Source organism: Ambystoma mexicanum, chromosome 12, assembly GCF_040938575.1.
Source record: "Ambystoma mexicanum isolate Mex_15411 chromosome 12, UKY_AmexF1_1, whole genome shotgun sequence".
Classification (NCBI taxonomy): Eukaryota; Metazoa; Chordata; class Amphibia; order Caudata; family Ambystomatidae; genus Ambystoma; species Ambystoma mexicanum.
This window is the reverse complement of record NC_090936.1, coordinates 970,366,919-970,391,454: the sequence shown is the minus strand read 5'-3', so window position 1 is coordinate 970,391,454 and position 24,536 is coordinate 970,366,919. Positions and strand designations below refer to the sequence as shown.

General features: G+C 47.5%; 1 protein-coding gene across 1 annotated transcript in view; it reads left to right on the top strand.

The window, feature by feature from the left end:
- The window catches only part of LOC138514152 (kelch repeat and BTB domain-containing protein 13-like), a 111,632-nt gene that overhangs the window by 44,149 nt on the left and 42,947 nt on the right, over window positions 1-24,536 (top strand). The window contains exons 2-3 of the mRNA XM_069629454.1: window positions 7,697-8,407; window positions 19,402-19,702. Coding sequence (XP_069485555.1) covers window positions 7,697-8,407; window positions 19,402-19,702 — 1,012 coding nt within the window. The remainder of the gene's footprint in view (window positions 1-7,696; window positions 8,408-19,401; window positions 19,703-24,536) is intronic.

Below are 24,536 nucleotides of genomic sequence, written 5' to 3'. Positions count from 1 at the left end.
TCCAAGTCTGCCCAACTCGTGATCCCGCGCTATTAGCGCCGGGGGCTATGGCGGTCGCTCTAATAGCCCCCGCGCTAATACCGCCGGCATTACCGCCGCGGTCGTGATGAGGCCCATAGGAATTAAAAGGCCATAACTTTACTATGCAAAATGAAGCCAACTCTTCTATCTCCTCAGTGGTATCCAGCTGGTACCTAGTTTGGAAAAGCAGATGCAGCTTATATCCAAGCTGGAGTCCTGACCTTTAGTGCCCATGGAGACGATTTTGGTATCCAGGATTACCTCGTAAGACTATCTTCTTGGTGATAAACAAGAACCAAACTGCAAATATGCTACAAGCTCACTGAAGGGACATCATGGGGCCAGTCTGTTATCACAATCACAGACAGCTGGTCCACAGAAAACGAAATTAACCTACCTGCTTGAATCTCACTCTTTCTCTCTAATGTATTAATTTCCTTAATCAAATAATATATATATATATATATATATATCCTAAATTCTTAATAAACTAGACATTCTAGTTGTACTTCCACTGCTTATCGGTCAGTGTATCAAAATCCTTGGGCCTCAATACGAGTCCGGCGTTAACGAGCCAGAAAAACCGGCCGAATTACCGGGGCATTACGACCCCGGTGACCCGGGAATTCCGGATGCGGAATTCGGTAAATTCCCATTCCCCATTGAGTCCCATAGGACTCATAGGACTCAATGGGAATGGGGAAGTGGAAACACTGGCACCACCTCGTGATGGTGCCAGTGTTTCTACGTACGCCTGCAGGCGGGTGGTGTTAAACCTGCCAGGTCAGACCTGGCGAGAATGACACCTCCGCCTGCAGGACTCGAGATCACCCGGTATGGAAACAACGGTGGTGGCGGGTTTACCGCCACCGTTATTTCCATACTGGGTGATTCGTAATGAGGCCCCTTGTCTGCAAATTGAATATACAGTCACATTTACACAGATGTTTGATGATTGTCACGTAAGGGAGGAATGCTTCAGTCAAAAGGGTCTTGATCACAGAGGCAGGGAGAATGCCGTTCACGTACAATGTGGCCTTGAAGGTTGCTAGAGTAGCAGTGAGGCCTTTCATGATGAGTGTCTTGAAAGTTGTCCAGGTAGTTCAGTGAGATGGGATGAGTAGTGAGTGGGCTGTCAGTTGTGAGGTTAATGTCTATGTGCTGGCTGATCATGTTATCTTCTTGATGAATAAAGAGCTTATGGCAGTGGATATTTTGATGGAGTGCAGTACAGGTGGGTTGGGCATTTGCTTTATTCAATGCTTGATAGCTTTAAAGAGTGCTCTGCTTTCCTCATTGGCCTTGACTATTGACCTTGTAATATCTGTAGGGAAAGTGCTCCAGAGGAAAGCCCCAGAGTTACTTTATTTTTTTATTTTGTATTTATTTATTTGTCTATGATTCTGAAGAATCTTTACAAAACATTTTAGTCAATTTCACATTTGAGTTTAAAAGTCACAAGTTCATTATTCATAGAGTGGTAATAAAAAAATTGTAGCTTTGCAGCTTCATACAGAGTACTTCCTGGAGTAGGATCATTGGGATACTCACAGGAGGATTACTCTCAGGAAGATAACAATGCAGCAGATAGGGCAACATTTCGTATAATTACATAAAAGTACATAAAAGTGCATAAAATTACTTAAAATTACATGAAATGTATGCAAAATGTACACAAAATTACGCATATCACATAAAATTACATTATTTAGTGTATCATTGTATACAGCACACAAAACACCTAAAGTAATAAGTTACAGTTTTGAAAAAGGCCCTGGAGAGGCCGAAACACGTGTAAACAAGCAAAATATTACAATCAAATGGGCAATGGAGTAAACAATAAAAATGTCTTTGCTTAATTCAATAATAGTGACCAAATGTCATTCATTTACGGAAAGAACAGGACAACGGGTGGCGCAGTTTAGGTGTGTAACAATCTGTATTGCACTTTAACCAAGGGAAGGAGGGGACTGGTATTTCCCTAAACCAACACACCAACACAACATCATTCCACCAGGAGATATTCTGGGGTTGTTGGCTTAAGAAGCTGCTTCCAGAAAAATACCCCAAATGACATAACAGTATATATGGAAATGTTTGCAGCGCCACAGGATCGCAAGAGCCTCCCTCTCGATCTGTGAATACCTTCTCTCTGTGTCGGTCAGAGCTTTACTGGCATATGCTATTGGTCTCATCTGCCCCTGTGTGTCCGGTTGCAACAGCACTGCCCCCAGTCCTACAGGGCTGGCATCAACAACCAGTTCTGACTCCTTCTTGGGGTCAAAAAACAACATGGTCTCTTCCCCGGTTAGTGCTGCCTTAATGGTGTCAAATGCCTTCTGATCCCAGGTGGACCACTCCAGGTGGTGTCGCTCCTCGTGACAGCTCTAAGTGGTTCTGCAAGGGAAGCCAGGTCTCTGATAAATTGATAAAACGCCCACAGTAATTTACCATCCCCAGAAAGCTTCACACATCTGATGGTGACTCAGGGGGTGGGGGCAGCTTCCCGAATGTCCTTCACTTTCTCTGGGTCTGGCGATATGCCTACAGCGTGACACACAAAACCGAAGATTTACATTTTATCTTTGAAGAGCTCGCATTTCTCTCGATGGAGGGTTAGGCCCAAGTCCCGGATCCTCTCCAGCGTCTTCTCGAGTCTCTTCACGCGTTCAGCCTCAGAGGACACGTACACTAGAATGTCGTCACTCAGATTTAGTACCCCCTTTAGACCTGGAAGGGCACCTCTGATCACATTTTGAAAAACTTCTGCACCCAAAGATATTCCAAAACTCAGTCTTTTATATTGGTAAAGACCATCTTGGGTGGTGAAGGTTGTTATGTACCTGGAGTCGGGGTGTAACTCGAGCTGGTGGTACCCCGACCGAATGTCCAGTTTTGAAAATATCTTGGCTGCCTGGAGTTCTCCTACCACATCGTCGGGAGTTGGTGTCAGGTGACGCTCCAGTTTGATGGCTATGTTGGGCAGGTGCATGTCCACGCAGATGCGCACTGCAGATGCTTTGGTTTGGATGCCACAACTATTGGAAACACCCACGGGGTGGGGCCTTCCACCCTCTCTATGATGTCCAAATCAACAAGATGTTGCAGTTCTTGTCCTACCTGCGCCCGTAGGTCTAACGGTATTCGGCGGTGTTTCGACATGGTTGGTCTCACAGACTTATCAATGTGCAAGCAGATAGGTTCTCCCCGCAGTTTGCCTATCCCTTTGAACAAGTCGGCATACCGTTCTGTAATGTCATTAACATCGGATTGATATACCGACAAGGCGAAGTGTACAATGTTCAAAGTTTCAGATGCTGCGCAGCTAAGCAAAGAGTGTGGACTGACTTGTGTTACGGAATATTTGGCCTTGACGGAGTGTTGGCCCTGGGTGACTGACGTGGTAAACACCCCTTGCAGAGGAAGGGGTTTATTGCCCCCCAAAAGAGTATATCCTGGCTTTTGTTTCATCGAGCGCCGTGGACCTGGCAGCGCCTCATAATGTCTATCGGCCATTGTGCACACGGATGCTCCTGTGTCTATCAGCACTGGGGTGGGGGTTTCCCCAATTTCCACCACACAGGTGGGTTGTTGTCATTTCCTCGAGCCAAAGTCAACATTCGAAATGAAGAATACCTCTTCATCCTTCTCTTCCTCCTCGGCCAGTTCAAGATCTTGCATCACTTGTTCAATGGCGGCCACACCCTTTTGTTTTCGCGAGCCACTACTGCCAGCCCTTGTCGGCCCTCATGAGACCGCTACAGCTGTATTCAAGGTGAATATAAGGTGAATGAGATGATATAGTGGTCAGACAAGGCACAAGGTGTGTTCGTCAGGATATTGATATCGCAGTTAAAGTCAGCTATCCAGTCTAAGGTGCTCCCTTTATTATGTGCAGGTTTGGAAATACGATGTGAGAATCCAAATTCAGTGATCGTGTTGGCTAGGGCTACGGCATTATCGTCATTTGTGTCATGGAGGCCTAAATTGAAGTCTCCAATTACCATAATTGGATAGCTAGGTTTGGTGTTAGTGGTAAGTAATGATGTGATATCTTCCTCGAAAGTAGAAATAGGGCCTGGGGCGATGAAAGCGACTCTCCCCTCTTGAGGATTCTATATCTAGCCTAATGATGGTATAATTGTCAGGTATGGCTAGGGAGAGTGTTGGCCCTGCGGCTGCATGGAGCCAGGTCTCGGTTATAGCTATGAAGTCAAGGGGGGTCATTACGAGTTTGGAGGTAGCCATGGCGCTATTAGCACCATGGCTGCCTCCAAAACGGGGTCCGGGTCCTGTCTGACTGAATGGGGTCTTACTGGGTCATTCCGACTTTGGCGGACCCGGTAAGTCCCCATTCAGTAAACCATTCCCCATTCCCATTTGAGCCCCCAAATGGGAATGGGGAAGGCGCTAATAACGGGCCCGCAGATTGCGGGCCCGTTATTAGCTGCAAGGTCCCTTAACGGGACCCGCAGAGAATGGCTGGTCAGACCAGCCGTTCCTGCTGGTACCTGTTCAAGGGAACCTTTTGGAATCTGAAAGGAGTACTCGAAAGTCACGAGCCAGGCTACAAGCCTTCTCGCCTGATGCCTTTCTATGGAGGAAGGCCTGGCATTTTCTTTCTGGAGCCCGCAAGTTCAGGCACCAGGCCATGAAAGTAAACTAATGCAAACCAAAAAATTGGAAACTTAGACTTAGTATTGACCGACAACGGAAACAGAATACAGCTCACAAAACAAAGTTTTTTTAATGAGGAACCAGAGAGTCAATGGAGAGGGTGCCTCTTTGCATATCATTACTCACATGTGTTCTGTGATAAAGACAAAATATTAATTAAATGTTGCATCTTTCTTAATGACTTATACTGTAGATAACAGTGAGTGCTAGGTCTGGGACTAAGAAGTGGGTGTGGCAAAGCAGACACGATAAGCTTGCTCGAAAAAGCTGTAGCTCATCTGACATATTACTTGGGCAAGTTCAGAAAATCATGAGTAACTTAAGCCAGGATTCGAAATTGAGGTGATCTGGGAACTATTTGACTCCTGCTTGTAGCCTATAAGAACCTGGTTAGCTTGACACCAACAGCTACTAGAAGCTACATTTGGCTCCCCATGCCAATTGAAGCCGAATGAACACACCTGTGAATGTAACTCTGTGAATTTGGGGCAATCTATTGACATTATGGCACATCTGTATGTAAAGCATAAGGGGTCATTAATAATGGACAAAGTGATACGTTTGCCTATTATGTGGAAGCCAGATTTGCGGAACCCTATGTGCTATCTTCTTGTTCCCCAGTGGTAGCTCTTGGTCACTGGTCAATACCCATAATCTGCTTTAAAATCCTGTTTATCCAATCTTAATTTCAATCCCTTTTAAGCACATAGATCATTCCTCGGGGTGGCAGCTCAGTTGGGTCCAATTTTCAATCCTCATGTGCCTAAAAGTATTTATTATAAAAACGACCTAATTTAATTCACAACTGAGCATAGTAAGTTGTAATTTTGATGTTGAATGCTGCTTTTTGGATGTTCACCGTTCATGGTGGGGCCAGAATTACAAGCGTTATACAGAATTTCGCTCTAGGTTTTCACAGTTTACAGTGGAACCATTGTCACAGTCATAATGAGCAAACATCTGTGGAGAAAAGTATAGTTTAAAATCAGTATGCTTCCCTTGTGCTTCCTGCATGGATTGGGCCTTGTTATGGAACAATACTTGATATAGGCGGTCCTGCTCATTGTGTCTCAGTTCGCTGGTAAGAAAGACACTGTTGTGCGGCGCCATTTTAGCCTAACATCTTCATACTCTTGCTGCTATACTGAGATGTTAATCATGTGCCTGTTTTCTCTCCACATATGAAGAAGATGTACACATAGGGCCTCATTACACGGTAGGCGGTGAACCATGGCACAATTAGCACCATGGTTCATGCCGTTGAAATACCGGCACCGCCTTGGTGGAAAGGGGAATTACCGCCCCATTCCAAGGTTGGAGGGGCAGTAATTCCCCCTTCCACCATTGTCCTTCCCCATTCCCATTTTTGCCCCATAGGGCATAATGGGAATGGGGAAGGCGCTAATTATGGCACCGCAAATTGCGGTACTGTAATTAGCTCCCTGGGTCCCTTTGCAGTTGGTTTTTAACACCTGCAAAAAGCAGGCGTTAAAATCCCCAACCCGCAAAGGGACCTCGTAGTAAGGCGGTAAGGATTTACCGGTACCGGTAAAATACCGGTACCGGTAAACCCTTACCGCCTACCGTGTAATGAGGCCCACAGTCTTGCATTTACCACATCTGACACCAGAGTTCTAAACAGAAACATTCTGTGAAATGATACTATTTGAAAACCATTTGATACTAACACCAGGCATAGGGTCCGTGCCCAGTAGGGCAATGCTGATGATGTTTGTGATCTACACTCAGCTGCTGAAAGTCCTCAGGTAGTCCTAAGAAGCTCAGAAGAAAAGCTCCTATGGGAGACACGTTACAGTTTAATCACTCTGACAATACACCCATACTCGTCAGTCTTGCATCTTCACATAACACTCAACATCTCTTCTCTTGAAGAAACAACTCTATACTCTGGACTTTAATATACAAAATAGATATTTTCAATTGTATCAAAAACAGATAAAATAAATGTCTCAATGGACCAAAAAACAATCTCACATCCCCTTCTAGTGGACTAATTTTCACAATTGTTTTGTGATGGGGCTTAGTAAAAAGTGACACATATATAGTAAAAGAAACTAACAATATTTCTAAACACAGTTACACTTTTCTATTACACAGGCAGGAGTCTGGACTAGTCGCCTCAATTTCTTTCCTCTGGCCATTCCCAATGATCGTGATCAACTTGGATATTTTCCTATGACCAAATGTGAACGGTAAGCCTGTGACAGGCTGGTCACAAGATCACGTGCTTAGTCTCAGACCCGCTTTCATACCCTCAATACGCTGTGTACTACATAAAAAAAACAATGTTGACAAACATGTTTTTCGGCCTCTAATAGGAACTACACACACCTCAAATTGGCTAGACCTTTATCCGGACAAACAAAAAAGTAATTTCCCATGCTGGAACTGAAAGTTTTCACCCTTAGGACTCTTAGTAGGTCCCCCTTTGAAATGCTGTTAATGCTGTTCTGAATGTTTTTATTCATGATATTAGATGTTCCTTGTCGTAGAACAAATCTTATGCAGATTGGAAACTTCTCCGACAACACATGTTCTGGGTTTTCCCAAACGCAGCTGCTCTTGAAGCCGTCATTAACCTGATCATGCTGTATCTGGTCTCAAACAAGTCCCTGCTCCTACTGGTGGCAAGCGCAGTGTCCGCGTCTAAAGATGCATGTGCGGCATAACTGTAGGATGGATTGCCAGTTCCCCTTTATAACAAAACGTTTCACTTGCCGGCTTGGGAAGCACACCACTTCTCATAGATGATCTACTAAGAGTCCCAAGGGTGAAAACTCAGGAATAAAAGGATCCACTCATGCCATAAATTTCAAGGGGCCATGGATCAGTCAACAGTTAGTAATTACTAGAATCATGACAAAAGAAGACAATGCATTTGATATCATTTGAACAAACCAACAGTCAAAACAAGTAGAACGTGCCCTTTCCTTTTTTCACAAAGCAGACCTAATTAACTGTTCTTTTATTTTTATAGGTGGAGTTAGAACTTCTGGCTGAGCACAGCGAGTACTTCAGGGCGCTCTCAGCTTCTTGCATGCGGGAAACCTCAGAGCATCGAGTCATCCTGGAGCACATCCCATCGGCCATCTTCCGTTCTATACTGGAGTTCATCTTCCATGGGGAGTTCTATCTGCACGGTGAGGAGCAGTTGCTGGCGGGCATTGAGGCTGGCAGCTACCTCCTATGCAGTGGCTACCTGCAGCATTGTTGCCACTCCCTACGCGGGCTCATGTGCCCACCCACTTGCCAGAGGTACCTACAATTTTCTCACTTGATAGCCTGTGAGGAAATGCTGCATGTTGTCCATCAGTACCTGAGTGATGGCCTCCTTGAGCTGGCCTCCATCACACGCACGCTGGGGAATGATGAAAGAGAGGGCCTGGTATCGATGCGAGAGCAAGGCACACCAGAGTTGTGCATGCTGAGGAAAGAGAGCCTGGGAAGAGATCTATCTCATTCAGACTTCTTGTGTCGCCTGCCCCTGGGCGGAGAGTCATGGAGCCGCAGCTCGCAGTTTCCTTTCAGGGCCGACAAGTGGAACGTCAGTGTGGCTGTCCTCTGGAACTACCTCTTTGTGATTGGTGGATATCGGCATAAGCTGAAGAAGGGCTCTGAATTCCGCACAGCCTCTTTCCGATACAACCCCATCCTGGATCGATGGGACACAACGGCGCCCATGATTAAGGTATGTGTCTTTTATTTTTAAAGCAAGACCATGAGTAGTACCACTGATGGGGAAGCAGGACCTGTATCATTTGATCCCCCTCCCTGCCAAATGTACCCTTACTGGTACGGAGACGCAGATACAGCCTGGCCTACGGGAGATAGATGTTCCCCCTACAATACCCCAGAAAGGCTTGTAGGAACAGGCAAGGTTAGTCACGTGTCAGATGATTTTCACTACGCAGTGTTGTATAATACTGGAATTGGCCAGTTTGATGTGATGTGCTTGGTGATGTAATATGTGTCTTTTTGTGAGTGGGGTGGATGTTATGCAAATTTGTTTGGGTGGGTTATGGCAGTGAGTTCTTGGGTGGAATGCTGTTGAGTGTTTGGTTGTACTGGTTGCTGGGGACACGTTCGGGCTGTGAATGCTTTCTGTGTCAGGTGCCCTTATACTGAAAATAAATAAGTTGAATTTGCAGCCGTGTAGTGTCTCTTCATGTGGCGACAATGATGTTATGAATATGAATGTGAACAAACAGTCTTTCCAATGTCGGAATTTGGATATGCTTTAATTCCATTCTGTGGCCCTCATTATAGGTTTGCCTGTATCCCAGTGGAAGTCTGCCAGGATACCGGAAAACGTACCTACGGTTTCCACTGCTTCGGTTTTACTGGAATGGTACAGGTGGCAGAAAGGCCAGTAAATCCCCTCTCCATGGAGTCCCACAAGACTCCCTGGGGAGATTTGCTGGTATTCTTGGCACTGGTATTGCAGGCTGTTTTATGCCAGTGGGGACCTGAGTTACCTCCAGCTCTTGGTCGGAGGTAAGTCTGGTTGCCCCCACCGGCATACTTGTACTCTGCCGGTCGGTATATGTTAATACCGGAACTTTATTACTGGTTTGGTAGAAGTCCCTGCAGATTGGCACGATACACAGTGGCCCAGTGCCATAACATCTCAACCTTTCCCTCGAGATCAGGGTACCATACCTTCTCAGGCAGGCAATCCTTTTTGTTACTGGCCCCTGGGTGCCCAGTATGAACTAGTTGTATTACCTGATCCTGTGGATCCAAAGGAATAATAAGCTCAGAACCTCTTAGCAGTACTCCTTTGGTGCCGACCGATAGCTCAGCCCTTTCTCTCCATAATCCTTGTAGGAATTCCTGCGCTTCTGGTGTTCAGTGCTTGTTCTCCTCTGACCAGAGTCCAACTGCGTAATTAGATCCTGCATCCCCTCCTTTTGCGTTGTGGCATCTGCTGTATCTTGCAGGGACATAGATTTGATTATAATAGTCCTGGTGAGCCTACTGACAAGCCCTTCGACCTCATCCACTTCTCTCTCACCTCTGGTATGATATAAGACATGATAGGTTATTTATAACGGGCTTAATACCCAGAGGTTTCGTTGCGGGGATCGAACCTGTATTGCTCCATGTCATCTTGCTTCAAAGGCGAGCACGTTGCCCCTGAGCTATCCTCCCAAGCTAACTTCAGGGGGGTGGCGAGAGAGACAGTTGGCGGGTTGTCTGCCCCTGATCGAAAAAGGAGTGTTTCCCCGTAGTTCTTTCATTCTAGAAGCCCTCTTTCTAGCTGAATGGCAGTTGTGGCAGTGACGCATACATGATGTTTAGCAGGTTCTTGCATCCGCATAGATGGTTAACGGGTGATCGAAGATTTATAGGTGGAAGTGGCTACAGACCCACAAAACTGCAAGACATTCCAGGTCTATTAATGAGTACGTCTTTGCGGTGGGGGTACTTTACAGGTATAGGCAACTAGTATTTGTACGTCCACTTGGGTGAGTACCGTCCCCACCTGGACCGACTTGCGTTGACCACCAGCTCTGTGGGCTTTGACGGATAAAAAAAAAAGCTGTTGTGTTGTCAGCTTTGTGTTTAGATGGGCCCCAGATCCTGGTTGCGATCTTGGGGATGAAGCACCTACAACAGTTCACCATGCCCAGAAAGCTGCATACCTCTGATCCGGGTGTGGGGAGTATTCCCTGATGCCTTCTGCTTTCCTGGGAATGTGTGTAAGAACCTGGCCTTATTTATTTATTTAAAATGTTTACATAGTGCGAACAAAGGATGCATGCATTTGAGAGCTTAGTAAACAGATTACATAAAAACACAAATCGAAACATAGAAATATCAAAATCAAACTCATAAAAAAATGAAATAGCAGATAACAATAGATCATAGAATCAACACATAATTCAATTACAATGATTTCATTTTAGATTTCCAGAGCCATGCTTTCAAGGTTTTCCTAAATCGCAAGTAATTCGGGATTTTACGTAAATCAGTTGGTAATAGATTCCAAAAGTACACAGCAGCACCTGAAAAGGATCTTTTAGCAAAAGCTGTACATCTTAACCTTGGTACTTCAAGAAGTAATGAGTCTCGACTAAGAAGACTGCTCAACCCTCCTGAGATTTTAAATGTGGCCGCTAGCTAAGTGGGGGGTCTGTAAATGGATCGCTTTATATGTAATACATAATAATTAAAAAGTAATCCTTGCTTCCAAAGGTAACCAGGGGAGGCATACAAAATATGAGCAAATTGATTGAATTTCCTGACCGGGAGATTCGGCGGGCAGCTCCATGAAGTACCACTTTTAAAGGGGCCATGGATGCTTGTGAAATTCCAAATAAGATGGTATTTCCATTATCAATTTGTGAAAAGACCAACGATTGAACTAAAGTCCTGAGTTGATCAAGCAAAACGTAAATCTTCACTGCTTTTAACGCAAATATTTGGACATTAGAGGATTTTACCATGTTAAAATGGCCTTGGAACATAAACCTGAAGAAGTCAATTTTGGATTGAAGTTAGTGGTACTTTGAACGGTTGAGTGCTATGCTGAGTTGTTTTAGCCCATGGCAGTCTTGTGAGCTGTTCCATTTCTGATGCGGCACATATAAGGGCATCATCAGTCCCTTTAAGGACTCGGAATAAACCCCGCCAGCACCCCTCTGATAGTCTGCTGGATCACCACTGCCGTGAATTACACCCCGATGCTTTTGTAACGAAAAATTCCTATGTGTGAGAAGCATGTGGCGATTGCCCTCGAGTCAATGGCCCTCATTCCGAGTTTGGAGGTAAGGGAACAACGATGCCGGTAAAGGAATACCGGCATCGATTACCGCTACGGGATATTCTGACCAGCCCGACCGCTATTAAAGGCATCATACTTTACGATGCCGCTAATAGCGGCATGCCGTAAACTGGAGTAGATCACAAGTAAAGCGACATGCAAATAACGGCCTCATGAAGGTGGAAAAGGTGGTTACTGGCATGCCATAAATACCGGCATCGCCGACCTACCGTAAAATGCCCTGAGCAGTGTTCCCAACTGCCACAGGTGCACACAATCAGCACAGGTGGAGGCAATGGAGTCGGGCCCAGTACAAAAGGAGCACACCCACACACCACACCCCCTCCCACACCAAGATGATTCCAATAGTAGTAGCATTGCTGGAGCTGGAGGACTTGCTTGCATTGCCACAACATCAACAACAACAACAACAGGCGCCACCACAGAGGAATCGCAGGAGGAGAAGGAGGTGAGACAGGCCCAGCATGCCCCACCAGTGCAGCCACCGTTACCACGCCGGCAGCCCCCAATCCCTCGCATCAGAGCCAGTCCTTTCAACCTAACCACTGAGCAGATCCACACCCTGTACCGTCTGGACTGGGACACCACCACCACCACCATAGTGGACCTGATACACAACGACATAGTGAGCCTCATTGAAATACACACTGCTATCTCCCCTCTACTGAAGGTAGTGTCTGTGCTCCACTTCCTTGCCAGAGGCACCCTGCCAGCACACAGTGGGGCACATGCATGGCATATCACAACCCTTTTTTTCCCAGATTCTGAACCAAGTGCTGGATGCCCTCCTCAAGCACACAAGGGACTGCATATCCCTACCACGAACTCCCCAGGGGATTTTTGATACAAAAGTTGCCTTCCATGCACTGGCAGGCATGCCAAATTGTGTAGGTGCCCTCGACTGCACCCATGTGGAGTTGGTGGTCCCGCATGGCATGGAGGTGGTGGACCGCAACCGCAAGCAATATCACTCCATCAATGTGCAGATGGTATGCGACGCCAGCAAGATCATCACACATTGTTGTGCCCGATATGCAGGATCAACTCATGACTCTTTGGTCCTACGGAACTCCACGCTACCACGCTTCATGGAGCGACATGCTGGACGACGTGCCTGGCTGCTTGGTAAGTAGCAGGACTGGCACATGGCATTGAAATGGGGGGAGAGATGCACACACCACAATGCTGCCAATGTTGATGTGACTGCACGATGTGCACATCACCGAACACTGTGCACCAAACCATCACAAACCGAACGTGACACCCAAATCCCATATTAATGAAGTAAGGTCAACACCTATCACTACATGACTAACAGGAAACCACCCCACAGCACGTGCACCACTCATCAGCATATCACCCTCCGTAACGCCATCCTGCACCATGCAGTTGCCTCCAGCATATCACCACACAGGACAAGCATCCCTGGGAGTGCATCAAACTGAACCTACTAGGGAATCCACTGTCTGGCACAGGGCCGGCACACTCACAGGAGTGCTGCATGCCACCATGTGAATGATCAGCGCTGATTGCCCAATATTACACAGACTACTGCCAAAGCTCCCTCTAAGTAAATATCACAGAACACAACACCTCACTAATTTGACACTAACACAGCTGTATGCATACACGATGCATGTGCAAAAAGATGTCAGTGCACACCATGTATCAACTTGAAGATGCAACCCACACCATTAGTCCATGGCACAGGACACAATGAGGGACTGAAAATGGCGTCAATTCATCCAGGGACATGTGCATATGGGCAACGATAACCTGCAGGCATGTGTGACTAGTACAGCTGTCCATCATGAATCGCCTAACATTTACCTTTATTTACCTCTCATGCAGGCGATAGTGGCTATCCCTTGAAGCCGTGGCTCCTCACCCCTGTCCGAAACCCACAGAACAGGCACGAGGAGGACTACAATCGTTCACATACCCGTACCCATGTGGTCATCGAGCTGACCTTTGGCCTGTTGAAGGTACGATTTCGCTGCCTCGGCCGGTCGGGTGGGTCACTCATCTACACGCATGAGAAGGTGGCCAAGATCATCATGGCATGTGTAATGCTGCACAATATGTGCATCCGCCGGAACATGCCCCTGCCCCATGACACTGAACTGCTAGCACCTGATGATGTTGAAGGGGAAGAAGAAGATGTGGCAGGACATCATCACTGTGCCGATGCACAGGAGGGACGTGCTGTGCACCAGTCAGTGATTGCACAATATTTCTGACACACATGGCAGCACAGGGTGACATGATGGTTGGACAGAGGGCACTGGGTGTGGGGGTACATGTACACTATGCACTGTAAATGAATAAATGACACATGCGCAATGATGAATGTCCACTCAGGTCTTCTTTTGCACATAACCGGTGTATTGAATGTAACAATATAAACTAAGTGACAAAACCCTCCACCACCCTCACCTCCCCTTCCCCTCCCCCCACAACTCCCCCACATGCCTCACCCCTCTCCCCCTCCCCCCACAACTCCCCCACACACCCTCACACCCTCCCCCTCCCCCCACAACTCCCCCACACACCCTCACCCCCTCCCCCACAACTCCCCCACACACTCTCACCTCCCACACACCCTCACCCCCCTCTGCCTCCCCCCACAACTCCCCCATACACCCTCACTCCCTTCCCCTCCCCCCACAATTCCCCCACACACCCTCACCCCCCTCCATCTCCCCCCCACAACTCCCCCACACACCCTCACCCCCCTCTGCCTCACCCCACAACTCCCCCATACAAGTCCCATTGAGTCCCCGAAGCCTACATGAGGCTGCCATAACTATTACTCGGCAGTCCCTGACCCAGGTGGTGGCATGTCTGGTCGGCGCTGTGTACGGGCAGACCTGCGGAGCGGGCTCCTTTGTGTGGAACTGCAGGACAACAGTGTGGCCGCCTGCTGAGGTAGTGTGGCGGCATTCCCTGCCTCCATGGCATCCGCGATGCGCCCTAACACATGCCGGAGGGCCGAGACCTCCTCGCAGAGGCGACTGGTGTTGTCTGTGAAAGAACTCACCAGGGTGGCAGTGTTGTCTGTAATGGACCGGCCTAGTGCAGCTAACTCTGTACGCAACTCCTATCTGGCCTGACGGTTGTTCTGTACAAACTCACGAACGAGTGCAGTGAGTTGGTCAGCCCGCTGCGGTCCGGCGGGTGCACCTGTGGATGTGCTGGGAACCTGGCTGTCATGCCCAGCCTTCTCAGTCTCCCCAACACTGAAAACTGGACTGAGATGTCCCTCTGTGTGGTCATGGCCGGACTACTCTGGGGTGGTGGTGTTCCCGGTATCGTAAGATGATACTTGGGCGGATGCAAGTTGGGTTGGGGTATGGACCACATCCATTATATCGTCCTCCATGGTGCCCCAGATGTCCTCCTGGGTGTCATCCACAGTCAGGGGTGCCGTGGCTGCCACCTCCCCAGCCAAACTAGACTCCTCCGAATGGGGTGTCTCACATGTGTCTCCAGGCTGACCAGTGGGTGGAGGTGGTGGTGGTGCTGTGCCCTCCACGGGCCTTGGTGGCACAGGTGCAATGTGTACCTGCGGTGGCTTGGATGCTGGGACACGGTGTCAATCTGGAAAAATGAATACCCTTCATTTGAATGATAGACGTAACTTGATGGCCGTGGGCCAACCGTCTTATGCACCGAGTTATAGAAATATAAACTGCTATGCTTGACCAACAAGCGGCCATTTTAAATGTAGCAAGAATCGCCATTTTGCTTGTTAACCATTGCTCATTGCTTTCTGTCTAAAACTGCTTTGCAGCTTGCAATTCATGTGAAATTCTGCTTAGTCTGCTCAACTGTTAACATTGTTGTCTTAATATGGAAGGACAAGGTCACGGGACTGAAGAATTAATTGAAACTCCTCATGAGTAGCCCAGAGAGGAATGCCCACGCTCCTTCTCTGTAGCCTTGGGAGAGAGCTGCAGGGCATTTAATCACTTCACAGCTGCCAGCCAGTCTCGTACAATAGTAGAATATGTTAGAATAAAACAGCTAAAGGCTCGAATTATGCTCTTCCTACGGCCCCCCTTCGCAAAACCCTTTAGAACGTGTCGGCTCCCAGGACACGAATAGTACCTCATAGATAGCAAAGCTTGGAATGTGGCTCTTCCCCCGTGTGCAGCTTGCTTCCAAGAACAGAACCACCGTGTTCTGTTCAACAACTAAAAGATGCCTCCGCACTTTCTAATTGCACATTGTTACTAGAATAGACATCGAAAGTGTCATAATCGTCATATTCGTCGGATATGTCCATCGTCATCCCGAGTTCAAAGGAACTTAATAAAGAGGGGTGTTAAACATGACATTGCTGATTGTATGATATGCATTTTGTATATATGTAACTGATGTACGTAATTCGCTCTCTTGCGTCCCTCGAAGTCTAGGAAACTCACGTCGCTGGGCGGGAGATCAGAATTGGCCAATTGATACTATTTTTTGCTTGCGATAAACCCTAGTATTGGGAATTTGAACCTCGTGTCTGGCACATCCTTTCGTGTATGGTTATTGCCTTGTTTCCATAGCACGAGGGACCCCTAGGGGCCATTTTCAACGGCGCCCCCTGGCTTGTCACCTGGAGGTTGACGGCTGGTTGCTGTCCTATTGGGCCCTCTTCCGAGGTGTGGCCTGTGCAGGGATAGCGTCCTGCCTATCGCTGTCATGGTCGCTGCCTGTGGGGGTGGAAGAGAGGGACGGCTTGAGTGATGTTTTGATAGGCATCATACATACATTGGGACAATTGCTCATCCACACAATTGGGGGTAATAGGCATTTGTGTTTGGAAGGGCACGTCATTTGATACATGGGTGGTAAATGCAGGCATATGTCGGCTTCACTCATGTTGGCCAGGAACAGTGCTGTCTGACATGCATACTATTTTGGTCATGCACTTTGTGTGCCTCGTGGAATTTCCTACTTTGTGTGCTATGTGTCATGTACGATGTTGCCTTGCACCAGGCATCAGCATGTGTCTGTGATGCTTTGGCCTACTTTACGGGGAGTGTGTGTGTGTGGGCGACCATGGCATGACTCTTTGGACTGACATTGGGGTTGACTTTCATCAGATTTGGCATAGCAATGTTTACTTTGGACACTCACCTACATCGCCCGATGTTGTGGCGCCACACTCCATCTCGCCTACACCTTCAATGGATTCCGTCCCAATCATGCCTGCTCATGTGTCCTCCCACGGGGTGAGCTTTATAGGGGAACTAGGACCTCCTCCTGTTCCCATGGCCTGGCTGCGATTGACGGATAGTATGTTGCGCACCCTTAGGCGCAGTTTGTCCCATCGCTTACGGCAGTCTTTCACTGTGCGTGGTGTGTTGCCCAAGGCACTAACCTTCTGGGCAACAAGTGCCCAGATCTCTCTTTTCTGTAGCACTGCCTCTCTCCTCATGTTGCTGGAGAAGACTGTGCCTGCATGCTCGTGCAATGTGTCCACGAGCATCTGGAGCTTGTCCTCATTAAATCGCTCCATTCTCAGGCAGGCAGCTCCCTTCTTCTGGGCCTTAGGCATTCTGGTCTTGTAGGAGGACGTTTTCTGATGATCAGCAGTGTCCCAGGGGTCCTGTGTGCTGAGTATGGCAATGGATTGTGTTCTTTAAAGATGGCTGCCGTGCTCCTTCCCGTTCCTGTGCGATGATGCTATTTCTGGTTCTGCTTATTAGCAGTGACCGTAAATAGCGGTGACTGCTAATTACGGTCACCGCTATTTACGATCACCCACCGCTAATGACGCATTGGACTGTGTCGGTAGTGTTATCTGCGCTACGCTTGATGCCGGTAAGGGCTTTTTGGGAGCCTTTTGCGGCATGGCGCAAGATAACTTACCGGCAATCCGTAAAGCTCGTGCCCGCAAAGTCGTAATAGTCCTCTATTAGCGGACTGGTGCCAGCACGGAAACGCTATTTGCGCCATGCCGCTAAGGGACGTTACTTACCTCCAAACTCGGAATGAGGGCCAATGTGTAGCAGAGCCTCACGGTAGCCGCATTGAATCTCATCCACTGTGTTGACTTTATTCACACATGTGTTAACTATTGAAAAAAACAGCATCTATCCATTAAAGCAACACATGTTTCACCCATGAGCGTTTTTTCAAGATGTTTGAGTCATTTATAGGACATGTGATGTGACTAAATCATATGTTGATATTATAAAATGCACAAAAAAGAAGGGACAAATTAAAAACAGAAATAGAATAAAAATCCTATCAATTGAAGTAGAAAATACAGCAAAGCACAACAACAAAAAGTAGCCTATGGGAGGGGGAGGCAATATTTGAACTAAAGGGCAACTTTATGACTACGAGTGATGTATTTGCAGTTTGAATGTAAAATTGTGCCTTTTAATGTACCAGCATTAGGGCACTCTGCCGTATGTTTATATCTGCTTTAACAAAACCTTGAACCTCTGTTTTCTGCTGAAGAACATTTCAGATGTAGGTATGGAAGGGAGGCCTTGCATGTTGGTGCCCTACCATATAGAAAAATCCTGCTGGCATTACACTCACCACAGAATCGAAGAAAATATAAAACACAGCTTGCTGCCTTTAAAGATTTTTCGCATTACCTGTGTGAAAATAATGTGGAAATAATTATAATGTTTGGTGCAACCGATCGAATCAGTTCCCATGCAATTCTTAATTTAAATGTTCACATGCCTCAGGAACACTCACTGAAGGCCCCCTGCTTACTTCACCCATCCTGCAACAGTGGTGACAAAGGGATTCAAGGAAATGTAGTATTTTGAATGAAAAAACATGCTGGTTGGCACAATAATCCCTCCATCAAAATAGAAGGAATGTGGTCCTATTGTCACTAAATAACCCCATGTCCCTCATCTTGAAGAATGAGACATATTTACTGCTCCTAAAAAGCACAGTTGAAAATGTATTCTCTTCGGTAGCAGGTGCTTTTTAACCAAACAAAGGGTTTCCTACTAGCAGCTCTAAAAAGTGGTTGATGACAGTGAGGTGTCCATAGGTCTAGTTGGTTCCTTTTTGTTGTCTTTCCAAGCATTTAGACATTTAATGGTCATCCCGTAGTCTCACGTCTAATTGCTAATCTATGGAACACAATACTAAAGGAAATTAGGACGACAGAAGACCACCTCGTCTTCAGAAAGCATGGCTATTCAACTTCCAATGACCAGCACAAAATGGACACTTCCAGCAATACCATTGGGGACGGAAGGAAAGCTACAAACTACTAACCCTCCCCCGTTTCCCGCTCCTCTCCAGCATACCTACACTTACCTTACACGATTCTTGGATCAGTCTAATAATTCACATTAGAACACACAACCCACACATCCACCATAAAACTAAATGTGCAAACAAACACCCTATTACTGGACACTGACCATCCGGGCACAATAGCCTCAGTGTGCAAAATCCAAACACACTTAGAAACCAGACCCACACTAGACGCCAGTCCCTCCTGGTCCTACAAGCACCAACAGAAAAGCGCAAACCTCTATCCTACTCCCTCTTCCCTCACTGACCTACTTAACCCACTCTCTTACAGAACCACATGAGCGCCTGGAGACCATGCCAATTGTAACAGTGCACAGTATAAGACAACTTAACATAATATAACATCCTTATTGCATCAGAGGCAGCATCATCTCAGGAGAGCAGCGGTGAATACACCTGTGGTTGGGAGAGGAGGGGGACATTGTCCGGGGGCATGGGCAAGTCCCTGTCTTGAAACAGAATTAAAAACTCTGCGGGGCACAGCCAAAAAGCTGTGGGACTGTGTTTGACCACTGCCTGTATGCAGACTGTGAGCTCATAGTAGTCTCTTTCTGAGTCTTTTCTCATCTTTATTTTTAATTGTGTTATTTTCATTCCGCTCACAGCGGCGGCGACACTTCAGCATGGCTGTGGTTGGGCAGCACATATTTGCCATTGGCGGCTGGTATCTGGACGTGCTCCTGGCTCCGGACTCCAGCACACGTCTCTATAGCACAGTGGAGCGGTACGACCCATGGACAGACACATGGACCTTTGTGGCTTCCCTTCCTCTCACCGACTTCTCCTTCTCTGTGTCCCTGTCCCATGACCTTCCACTGTGCGCTGCCTGCTCTGACTTCATCTACGTCCTGGGAAGTGTCCAGAGAACTGGAGAAAAGCTGGTACTGCAGTACGACACAAGGAGTGGTGAGTAATGTACTGTAAACCTATCTTACAACGTGCAACTTCTGTCATGTTTTCATCCTCTTGGCGCATGGCACAGGAAGGGGAATGGAGGGAGGTTTAATGGGAGGAAACGGGGAAGGGTTGATGGGAGCAAGGTGGAAGTTCCTGATTCCTTGGTGCCAGCATGTTACTAGGTGGTTTATGGTGGTGACACTAGAGTATTTGTATACCCAAGGAGAGAACTCCTATTCGAATCACTACCCGAGCATGTATACCAGTAAAGCTGCTAGTCTGGGTGACAGCGGTAAATGTGTGGTGGGGGGTAGAAGTGTTGCAGAGTTGTGCAGATAGAGTTTTCTGGGCTCTGCTGTGTTTTTTTACTGGTGGGGATGCAGGCAAGCTTTATGCTGAGTATGCATTGGTATTGTGGTATAGAGTGTAATAACGTCTCCTGCCTGGCTGTACAGAAAGTGGTTTAGGGGGGCTGGTGCCAACCCGAGCCAGTGCGTGTTGGGCCTGGGGGCAAAGTGTGGTGGATTCCCGAGTCACTCTACCAAAGTCTGCATAGGTGCCTGATACTTCCACCAGGGCTACACAATTCTAAAAGAAAAGCCCTACTCCTGCAAAATCCCTATGGAAACTCTTGCAGAGTAATGACACGGCACTCCTTCCCCAGCTGAGGGAGCTATAGACCTTTCCAAACAGACCTCCAGCTCTAGGATAGGGAAAGCTGCCTCTCCCTTCAAGGGAAAAACTTTCCCTTTACCAGACACTATTGGCATGCAGGGCGACGTTGTTAAAACCTTGTCGCGGAGCGTGGGACTCGTCAGAGAAACCATTTCACCACTTGAAAGAGAGATTTGATAGGTCAGGCAGCCGCACCGATGTATCAGAAGGAGAAAAAGTTACAAAAACATGGTCTCTCAGCAGAGAAATCCATAGCATGTTTTAAGGATGAAGGGTTTGGAGAAGGGACTTTATATTCCTTCTGATTATCTTCGGTCTTTTCACAGGTAATCCCGGGACACTCATGCAAAGAGTCAACTGTTACGTTTGGGGAACTGCTAGTCAGTCTTCTCTCCAAAGTGTCAGCCAGCTGTTTTCCTTATTGAAGGCTAGGGACTTAGTTCCATTCTTTTCAGATGCTATAGGATTACTGTAACAAATCAACTTCCGGGGCAGCAGGAGTTTCTAAACCATCAATCAGCCCCACACCTCTAGTACACCAAAAGGGATCCAAAAATATTTGAATAACAAGCAAATTATAAACCTCCTTGTCCAATTTTGGGAACGCGGATGGAACGGGAGGCTTATCTCCGAAAGGTCGTGGATTGTTGGTTAGTTGCAACACAGCGAAAATGCAATTATTACGCAGTGATAAAAGGGACTGTCCAGTCAAGGTTGTATCAAACATATCTATTGTATATATCACACAACAGACAGTTCTAGCAACACTACAAAATACAACCTACCCTGTAAAGGAATGAAGAGGGCAGTTTCAAAGAAGGAAAAGGGATGCACTCTGGATACTGACAGGAGGGTAATCGGTATGGTTAATAACCACAACAGTTTAGGGTTACTTAGCTTCAGCACAAAGGGAGCAATGGGTCTTAAAAAGGGTCTTAAAATATATGTAGGGGTCTTCGGAGAAGGACCAGGATGACAGAACCACAATGTACCTTGTACTGTAGGTGTTCTTGGTGCTCAAACGGTTCAAGTCGACTTCAGGGCGCTCTGCAGGCTTCTATGACAGAGTTTGAGATGAGAGTCAGCTGCGGGTATCGAGTGGCAAGACGGTTCAGCAATCGAAGCTGGACGAACGGCTGCAGTCTGGCCTACACGGCGGCTCTGGGTCAGTAGTCGTCTCAGTGCTATTCAGCGGTTCTAAAGCACTGGTCAAGACGTATTGGATGGCTTTAAGTGACTGCAGCTTGACAACGGTCAGCGTTGCAGTCGGTTGCATCTCGAGGAACTTGACTGGCTCAAAAATGGCCTTCAAGGCAGACGTTGGTAGATGCTCATTGACGCACTTCTCCCAGCTTCTTCAATGGGCTTATGTCGTCCTTTAACGTGGACGGCCCAAAACTGAGGAGTGTGTTGCAGGCAGCTGCCTTGTCCTTAGTTTCGGGTTCAGAGACCTTCTGGCACTTCCTACCTAGGAAGCTTGCTGCAGAGCCTAACAGATCGTGCTGTGTGCTTGCTGGGTACCGGTTCTTGAGCGGCCAGAGGGCCTTTGCATTTGGTATCTCCCTCTGTTCCCTGGGAGATATTTAGGGGAGGGATCTTGCTTCCCTCTTTGGAGTTCCTGGCCTTCGTTCACTGGTAGAAGATGTAATCCAGACTGCACCTTCAGCCAGGATCCAAGGATCACTTCTTCTTGCTACTCCTTGCAAAGTCTTCAGATGATCTGCCAAAAACAGGAAAGCTGAAGGGTAGTTCACATAGGGTTTCATATACTAGTTGTCCTATCAATTCTCCTCTTCTGATTTTGAGTTGAAGTGAAATTCAATAACATAAATTTCAATTCATCTCCACAGGAGAGGAGGGGTAATACATGAATTGTTGAAGCCCTCCATCCTGAGCTCTATGGATATGCCCATTTTGCCCCTGCTGGGAACCTGATACTCATGGGGAGAAAATAGTCATGGGTGTTCCGCTCCACATTCTCCCTGGAAGAGAAAATGGCTTGTGTAGTCAAGGAGTACAACTTGATTCTCATCTTGTGGCCCGGATGGAACAATGGGTTCTTGAATTCTCTCAAAAGGGTCCAGCCCACGGAAGGAAAAGATGGTGTTTGTCCAGTTCTTCCCAGATGTAGTCATGGAAGGGTTAGAGTTTTTGCTGCTTCAGTGGGATCCCCAGTTTGTATCAACTGGGTCCGATCCCACTTCTGACACCATATGGTGAAGAGCCAGGAATAGGCGGTAGACACAGAGAAGACATGTTTGTGGTTACAAACATTTATTAACAAAAATGGGGGTTGGAAAAATAACTCACTATGTCTACCTCAACCAAAACAAAAGAATCTGTCCAGTGTCAAGATGTCCAAACAAAAGGGTCTGTCCTGTGTCCATAATCCTATTCTGGCCCTCACACTCTAAATAAACTCCAAGGTGTAAGTTTCACTTCACCTGGTCTCCCCAAGAGTCACCTCCCCCCCAGTAGTCCTCCCTCATATAGCCACCCCCTGGGTCCAGATCAGGTAACAGCTGCTGTCCCCTTGGCTACATAGGGTCAGGACATCTCAAAGGAGTGATGTTATCGTCAGACTTATCACAGCAGCAATACTGTTGCCGGTATTTCCGGCGCTGGTATTTCCAGTGCTGGTAATACTGGCAACGGAATATCCTATGGCAGAACAACCATTGCCGGTATTACTGACACAGCAGTACTACTGGGCAAGTATGAGTTGGGAAAAAGCAGTAACACTGCCGTTTTTTATGATAATGCTGGCAAAAGCAAGGCAGACATACCTACACCTGAAAGCAGGCAGTACATTCATACAGGTGATGGAAATGGGACCACAGGTGCACAAAATGCACACAGGAAGACAACAAAAGGGCCACACCTTCCCCAAGCACACTTACCTACACCACCATGCGGCCACTGGTCTCCATCAGCATTCACATGCAGCTGCACCAGGCCAACATAGAGCTGCAGAGAATGGAGGAGCACCACAGGGAACATGAGGCAGAGGAGGAGGATGATGGCGAGGAGAAGATGCCATGCTAGGTGTGCACTCATACTCTGGGTAAGGGCCTCACCACAGACCCTCACTGACAGCCAGATCCTCACCCTGTACCGCCTCAACAGAGAGGCTATTGCAGACCTGCTGAGCTAGATCCAAGACGACATAGGGAGCAGGATCGCCATCAGGACAGCCATACCACCAGTGGTAAAGCTGGTGTCGGTCCAGCACTTCCTTGCCACAGAACGTTCCAGCACACTGTGAGCTAACTGTATGGCATCTCGCAGCCTGCTTTCACTAAAGTGCTGTGTCAGGTGCTGGATGCACTCCTGCGCCATGTGGGATGGCACATTTCATTTCCCACCACCCTGGCACAGGTGAATGCCACAAAGGGAAGATTTTGCGCCATGGCACACATGCCCAATGTGGTAGCAGCCCTGGACTGTACCCATATAGAGTTGGTGGCAACCCAGGCATCAGAGAAGGTCTGCAGGAACCATATGCAGTTCCATTTGCTCATTGTCCAGGTCACGTGTGAGGCCGACCTCACCGTCACACACTGCTGTGCCCGCTTCCCAGTATCAACCCATGAGGGGATGGTCCTGCAAAACAGCACGATACCGGCATACATGGAGGGGCACAGAGGCCACAACCTGGATATTGGATGAGTAAATGTTCCATCACACAAGCTTTGCTGTACAAGTGGCATGCAGTTGGAGGGGGAGGGGGGTTGGCACACATAGAGATTGCTTGCCCTGATAAGGCCCTGTACATGCAGGACCAACCATCACACCCTACACATGCCAGCCTGCAACCCACAGGAGTAGGACATGACTCACGATGTAGCAGTAGATGGCCAAGCAAAGCTTCCCCAAAAGGCCAGCCACACACACACTGGACTACAGGTACCAGTATGCAACTTTATACATCTTACAACATGCTCAGGCTGCAAATGGGGGGGGGGGCAACTGGCCCACCTAGGGGTGTCCAAAGTATGTCCAGGGGGTGCCCCAAGAGCCAATGAAAAAGGCAAAAGATAACAGTTGGCGACACAACCAATGTCCAAGGTTACCATCCACACAGTACAACAAAACACAAGGAGATAAGTTGTTCCAACAACATTCTGAAATACTGAATATCCTGCCCAGCCCCACACACCCTGTGGGC